Here is a 7,500-nt window from a genome sequence, read left to right as displayed (position 1 = left end):
AGTGTGTGTGCGTATGACATCCAGATAATGTCATTCATATTAATTATTTGTTCTTTACAGGAAAAGGATTAGGAAGAGAAGAGAAGGGAAACACAGAACCATTGAAAGTTAAACTAAAGTTCGACAACACGGGAATTGGCCATGATATTGGAGAGGAGTTCAAATTCCACTGGTGGGACCATGTGTTCAACAAAGCTGCTAAGAATATGTCAGTTGATGATAAGGTAAATGTAGCATGTAATTGTAGCGAATATTGGAGTGTATTCAGTCTTATTTCAGCACCAAAGCATTCCCTTCTTTGCCAGGATATAAGGTGCACCCCTGCTTTCAACCACATGCCACTGGGGATGGCATGTACATACATGCCATGCCCACTAAGTCTTTAAAGGGCATTTTTATTTATCCATTCATTTATTTGATGATTTATTCTTTAAGTTAATTATTAATGTATTTACTCAGTTCTTCATACATGTATTGATATTTTTTGTCAAAGATGCTATGAAATGTAGGTAATTATTTATTAAATTATATACCATTTTTTTATCAAAATTGGTAAAAAATATAGTATTCTGCCTAGGCTAATGGAAGGTACAGCCACACAGAAAACTATCGGTAGAAAATCACACTAAACAAGTTCACATAATCAAGGATACTCTTTCAAATATAGTTCTTAATTGTTGGTTTCCCTGATTTTTCAACTAGTTTTGGGTATGTGGGGCTTATCTGAATATTGCAAGGCATATTCCATCCCTTACCGGACCAAAATCATCTCACAGTAAATCCATATGAATTCTGGAATGACTCTTCAAGAAAGGAATTAGAACGAGACAAATTTGAAACCTAAAATACCAACCCTTCTGTAACATGAGGTTCTGTTCAATATTGAATGTTTCAACACCCCCTTACAATAGTTTTCTGTATAGCTGTACTTGCAAATTGTTTTCTTTCTTTCTTTCTTTTCTCTCTTTGAGAGAGAGAGAGAGACTGAGAGACTGAGACTGAGTGTAGTAAAGGTGGGAGAGAGAGAGAGAGAGAGCAAGGGCAAGGACAAGAGACCAAGAGAGAGTTTGTTTGTATGAGGGAGTGTGTGTTTATATCCATTTATGAATATACTTTTGTGTATGTAAGTATAAATGCTTTCAAGTGTTTACATTTGAATGCAGTCATGTATAGGTTTCTTCTTTTTTCATCTTCATCTTCTTCTTCTTCACTACTTTAAATGAATATAAACTTCTTATTTACCAGAATGGGTCGGTGGAGATCGTCAGGACGGAAGAGTTACAAGTGAGCAAAAAACTGTCTGCAAAGATGAACATGTATAATGGCTTTGTTAAGGTAAGATATTTTCTATAACACTTTATAACATGCTTCTTTATTAGAACAGTTTCATTCCACTTATCACTTACGGTATTCAAATTACCGCTTATTGAATTGGAAAAATAGGATTCAAAAGGAATGAAGGAAAATCTGTCAAAGTTATTACTGCATGATTACAATTTTTATTTGTCATTTTTCCATAAAGAGTTCAGATCTCTTAAAAGAGAAACTATTCCTAGTTCTTATATGTCAAATATTACAGATATATTGTTTAATCCATTAGGGCTGGGCACATGAACTGAGCCCTGCAGTTTTTTTTTGTTTTGTTTTGTTTTGTTCACTCAAATGGTTCCATGTGTTCAGGAATCAATTATTAGGGCCTTTTTTGGGCTCTGTGAGTATCTTCCACAGCATGAAATCCATTCTAAAAATGAGTTATCCAATTGAGTACTGTTGATTTCTCTGGGGCACTCTCCACAAACATGTCTTAACAAAATAGTAATCTCACCTTTCCTCCAACTGAGTTTCACCATGAATTTGATATTTGTTCTGACCTTAATTTTGACCAAGTTCATGTTATTCAAACAGGTTCTATTTCAACCTACCATCACCTTTGTAATTACCCTTTTTAACTCATGGTCAGACATACATCAGTGAGAAAGTTAATCCATGAGTACTGAAATCCATGCCTATTTTCTCCCAATTTTATGAATTTTCCATAAAAGTTATTGTTGTGATGTAATACTTCTTTTCCTTTTATTTTCTTTTTGGTGGAAGTGAATTTAATCAAACCTAAATGCAAAGTTGAAAGTACTGAATATAAATAGAGTTGGTGCGTTCTCCCTCCCTCAGTCTATCTGTACAGGTGTTAATCTCTGTTTTGGGTCTTGAAATATCTGTTCTTAGTGTTGTTTCTATTGTTTAGGAATTCATTGGATAATAGTGCAAATATTTGTCTCTTGCAGGGTGGCACTCTACATAAATCAGAAATACTGAAGGATTCAGACAGTGATGATTCAGATGAATCTGTAGAACGTGACTTGTCTCACAAACTAACAGATGAAGAGTTGTTTAAGCTCTGTGGAGGTCGTACAGCTCACAAGTAAGTTGATATTAGAGATGGTAATATTAATGTTTCAAGACAGTACAGATGAGTTGATTTTCTTGTTTCATCAAGATTGTTATACAATCTTAGTCTTATCATGTATATATTAGTTTTTATATTGATATTACATCATTCTTTATCCTGAGTTACATTGTTTGCTGTGTCTTATTGCCTTTTTTTTTTTCCTATTTAATAGAGGAGCACGTCATGGCCTGAGCATGTCTGCCAAATTAGCAAGAGTACAAGAGCAAGAGCAAAAGCTGATGGAAAAGTGGAAAAGCACAGAAGAACAACACCAGACTGCTGCTGTGTCGAACAATCAGGAAGAGAAGAAAAAGAAAAAGAAGAAAAAGAAATCAGTGACAGACACACACATGGAAGAATCGCTTATTACAGAAGAAGTGAAGGTTCCAGTGGAAGATGTATCACTTGCCGCAGTTGATGAAGGAGCAGAGGGGAAGAAGAAGAAGAAAAAGAAAAAGAGCAAAGACAGAGACCCCTCAGAAAACAATGAAATCAATGAGATGGCAAACAGTATCCAAGAAGAGGAAGTTGGGGTGACTCACAAAAGCAAAAAGAAGAAGAAAAAACATGATAAAGATAGAGAGAATGGAGAATGCCCTCCATCTGCAGACATTTTTACAGACATTCAAGAAAAAAAGAAACACAAAAAATCTAAGCATATCCAGAGGGATCCTGAAGAGGAACTAAATTTGAATGAGAAAGAGAATATGGAGGCAGAAATAAATGAAACAGTTCAGAGCAGTGAAGAAGAAAAAAAGATCAAGAAAAAGAAGAAAAAGAAACATAAAGAATTAAGAGAAGACCAAGAATTAAGTAATGTAGAAGAAAGTAATGAACCCAAAAAGAAAAAGAGAAAGAAAGAAACAAATATACAATAAAAACTTCAAAATATAACAGAAAATTACTGGACTCCACATGAAAAAGTACTGATTGTTTTGCAGAGCATATTTCATGATGAACACATTAACCAAATTCCTCAAACCATAATGTACCATTCATTCATCATATTTATATATAAGCTTCACATCATTATAATAAAATCTATGTCCAAATCCCATTAAAAGTTTTATTGTTAGAGTATTAAAGAAAAAAAAAATGCAAGCCTTTTAATACCCTGCCTAGGTCAGATTTGAGTTCTGGGTATTTGCAGTGTTTAACCCTCAATCTCTTGCTCACCGTCATCGTGGGGGAGCTTGGGAGACAGACTAAGGCCTAATGTGGGGGATCACCTCTACCTTGGACCTCAGCCCTCACCTCAACTAATTTTGCAGTTTTATTCTCTCCTTTTCTTTCTCATCCCCATCTATCCACATCTGGAAGTGTGAAAGCCGTGCTGAAAGGATGAAAGATGGCCTTTGTCAGTCCTGAACGGCCTTCATACACCGTTTGCTATTTCCTCTTTACCTTTTTCACTACCATATTAACCTACAGCACTTGTACAATATATTTTCCTTATTAACTCATCTTACTCTTTTAGCCATAGTACTTTATCATGATGCTGTGTGATCTTTCATTACCTGGGGGCTTTACCCCCAAGACTAGCTTTTTATTTGGTGTACCTTGGGCAAACCGGCGCAGGTAAAAGTATTTGGTGGATTTTAGTGCTCTAAGCTTTGAATGATGGCTTAAATCCTGTTCATATGATTGAACTGTGTGCAAAAACAAGTGAGTATATTGCTAAGTGACACTTTTTTGCTTGGTCTGCAGGCAAACCAGCAAAGTGCCCATGCTGAAGCTTAGAAGGCCTGACCACACATGTGGGTATAATCGGTAGGCATAAACAGATAGTCACTGGTGGACAAACAACTAGGTAGACAAGTAGTGCCCTGTTTTCTTGCCTGTGATGTCACCTTTACAGTTACCTGCAGATCATGTCCACTTCTGTGGACAGGTCTCTAGCCTGACTGGGTGGGTATAGTTCAAGTTTCAATTACATTAATCAAACATATCTCGCCCAATCTGTTGTTGCTGTGGGGACCCTTAGGAGATAGAGGCTAGGACCCAATGCTGGGGATCACCCCTGCCTTGAGCATCAGCCCTCACCTCAATTAAATTTGCATTGTCTTTTTCCCCCCTTCCTTTCCATTCTCTTCATCTCCTGTTCACATCCTAAAGTGTGAGAGATGTGCTGAAAGGATGAAAGGCTGGAATTGTCAGTCCTGAACAGCCTTTGTATCAGTTTGCTATTTCATCTTTACCTTTTTCACTGCCATACTTATCATTCTACAACTTTTGACATCTAACATAATTTGTCTTATTTGCTAACTAATTTTTTACCTTTTTGTCACAATACTTCATAATGTACGAATATTTGTTACCGGGGGCTTTGCCCCCAAACTGCACCCTATTGCTATATATTGTTTAAGCTGCTAGTGAGCTTAGATGACGTGGCAGAAAATTTTCGAAATGAAAATCAAATATGTCAATGATTGTGCCTGCCAAAGACCAAATGGCCTCGACTCAAAACCCTTCATGAAAAGTCTTGATAATTCCCCCTCTCTACCCCATGCCTGTTATCATGAGGGTATACTATACTAGACTGGTACCGAGGTCCAGAGTAGGGGACAACAGCAGCCTCCTCCCGCTCTAACACCCCATATTACCCATTGATTGTTTCATCATGGCTTAGTTTTCCCTTCATGCAATGCTCCTCCCCCTCTGGTAGATAATCATTTCATCTACTCGCCCTATGCCCTCAACTCCGTTCTTTAGTAATCCTACCATTCTTTTTGGACTCACTACCATACACTAGTGCTCTACCACCTTTGACATTCATTTTATTCTAATCGCACACTTGGTTTTACCTTTTGCCGCAATACTTTACCATAGTGCTATACGACCTTTAATGTCTTGCACATTTGTTTTAACTATTAACCATCAATACCATACAGTTTGCTTCTGCCTGGCTTTAATTGTATGGTACATGAACAACTTTTATGTAATGCATGGAGACTGCACCTTCAGTCCAGTAGATTGGAGCTTCATTGGCCCTTTCCTTTAACATGTATTATGTAAATACCTATCTAAATTCAATAAAGACCAGCGAATTTGATGACCAGCAGGCACCTTAAAAAAAACAGGCCAACTTGTTTAAGTAACATACCTACAAGTATTGTCATCACTAGTGTACTAGTAAACAGGCTTACAAGCCTTATCCACATGGCATGTACCCACTTTTTTTATTAATGCTATATGGCCTTTAACCCCTATGATGCATCACGATTTTGAATATTTTACTTGCGACCTTTAGGTGGCAGAAATTTTTCAATACATCTTAAACACTAGGGGTGGTGGGAAGGAGTGCTAGCAACTAGCAGGAAGATGTGCCTACATGTGTCCACAGGCATCCAAGGCAGTGGATGCCAGGGGACTAGTACAGCATTATCATAATGCCACATTTGATCAGTTTGTACCCTTTCGTGTGAACCTTAATCCAAGGTGGGCATGGTGTATTATGGCAACCACTTAGAAGTCAGGAAACACGGGAAGTGGGAGTCAATTTGTTTGCTTGCCATCACGTCCTCTCCGGTCTTTCAAAAAGGTTCCCTTTCCTTAATCCTCCCACCCTACTCACGAAGTGTGCACATGGATGAAGCATTAATTTCAAAATTGATACATTTCAAATGTCCAAAAAGGGAAAAAAGTAATATTTAAGTAATAAGCATGAGGGGAGTAGACCGCTTCTCCCACCATTTGTTTAAAAGAACTTGAATTTGGACCACCTACAAGGTTGATTTTGTACATACACTTGTACCTGGAAAATTGTTGTTTACTCTTTTCACTGGGCACTAAAGTAAATCCCATGCATTTTCTTGCTAAAACAGATTTCTTTAAACAAGGTTTTGGAAGACCTAGGCATCTCGTCACACAACCATAGCAGAGGTTTTACAAAACGTGAGAGTAATAAATAGCTTTATTTTTAGTACAAATCAAAATTTGAAGTCTTCAAAGTGCAGTACAAATTCCTCCATCTGCAAGACAAAATAAAAAGTTTTAGAGTTCCACTAACAAATTTCACCAGCAGTAGAGGTGAAGTAATATTGAGCAGTGACATCACAGCGGTTGTTGGGAAATTATTCGTTGCATCCAATCACAAGAGTGGTAAACCAATAACCTCACATTAATATATGCACGAGAAACGCCTAGCTTGCCAAAGGGGACAACCTGGAGCTGGTGTGCAAGATACTAAGATGTATACAAAATATTTTACCCATTGGTATTAATTGCAATATCTCCTTGACATAGGCTTGGACATGATTAAGGAGCTAATAATTTTAGCAGCAGGGATACCTTGAAGTGCAAAGGAAAGTACTTGTAGAACTAAGAGAATTGCTTTAAAATTGTTTTAATCCACAACTTTTGTCTCCCACCCCATCCCCCTTTAATAAATAAAAAATTCACAAATCAAGACAAATGCCAGTGTGTTTATGAAGTAACCAGCAAACTCTAAACTTGCCATGCAAGTCTTGAACATGTACACCAAACACCAAGGTCAACTGGTTCGAGATCAAAAGTGATTAGTTCATTTGGGCAATTTTTTTTCCCTTTATGCCCAAGCCCCAAGTTAACTTCCCAACCATCACTATACACACCTTAAATGCAAGTAATGTCTGTAGAGTTTCCATTTCTTATTTCATGCAATTTCCTTTTATCTCCTCCATAAACTATTCACTTCAGGTCCACCATATGCATGGTACTCCAACTTTCTTCCAGCCTGAAATAATATCAATTTTTATATTTTAAAATACAGATGAAGGTTCCATTTCCCAATAACAGCATTTCTGTAAGGTTTGTTGAATTAGTTTCGTGTGGTCCTAGGCATGATCCCTAGTCCACATAGCGACCATTCTTTTGATCTTTGCACTATTAATCTCCGCTCATTGCCATAACGACAAGTTGGAGCAGGGGTGCAAGGAGAGGGGAAAATTAGCTATGGGATGAAAGTATTTCATAATACATATCTATTCTAATAAGAAGCTCTTAAAATATTTTCAAATTTGATAAATGAAAAAAAAAAAAAGGAATGGAGGGGGGGAGGGATAAATACAACCCAC

At 37.1% G+C, this 7,500-nt stretch overlaps 1 protein-coding gene and 1 long non-coding RNA gene across 5 annotated transcripts in view; one reads left to right on the top strand and one right to left on the bottom strand.

Moving 5' to 3' along the window:
- LOC138866448 (G patch domain-containing protein 4-like) overlaps positions 1–3,403 on the top strand; it is a 5,193-nt gene extending 1,790 nt beyond the window's left edge. Inside the window, exons 2-5 of the mRNA XM_070139063.1 lie at positions 61–224; positions 1,246–1,335; positions 2,283–2,419; positions 2,619–3,403. Of these exons, the coding sequence (XP_069995164.1) occupies positions 61–224; positions 1,246–1,335; positions 2,283–2,419; positions 2,619–3,324 (1,097 nt within the window). The 3' untranslated portion in view covers positions 3,325–3,403. The remainder of the gene's footprint in view (positions 1–60; positions 225–1,245; positions 1,336–2,282; positions 2,420–2,618) is intronic.
- A 2,944-nt stretch (positions 3,404–6,347) lies between these two features.
- Positions 6,348–7,500, bottom strand: part of LOC138866449 (uncharacterized) — a 2,816-nt gene continuing 1,663 nt past the window's right edge. For all 4 annotated transcript variants that reach the window (XR_011399575.1, XR_011399578.1, XR_011399577.1 and 1 more), the window contains exons 5-6: positions 7,039–7,160; positions 6,348–6,417 (exon numbers count right to left, since the gene is read on the bottom strand). This is a non-coding gene — a long non-coding RNA (uncharacterized lncRNA). The remainder of the gene's footprint in view (positions 6,418–7,038; positions 7,161–7,500) is intronic.

Source organism: Penaeus vannamei, chromosome 25 (genome assembly GCF_042767895.1).
Source record: "Penaeus vannamei isolate JL-2024 chromosome 25, ASM4276789v1, whole genome shotgun sequence".
Lineage (NCBI taxonomy): Eukaryota > Metazoa > Arthropoda > Malacostraca > Decapoda > Penaeidae > Penaeus > Penaeus vannamei.
The sequence above is the reverse complement of the archived record's forward strand: the minus strand, read 5'-3'. Positions and strand labels throughout refer to the sequence as shown.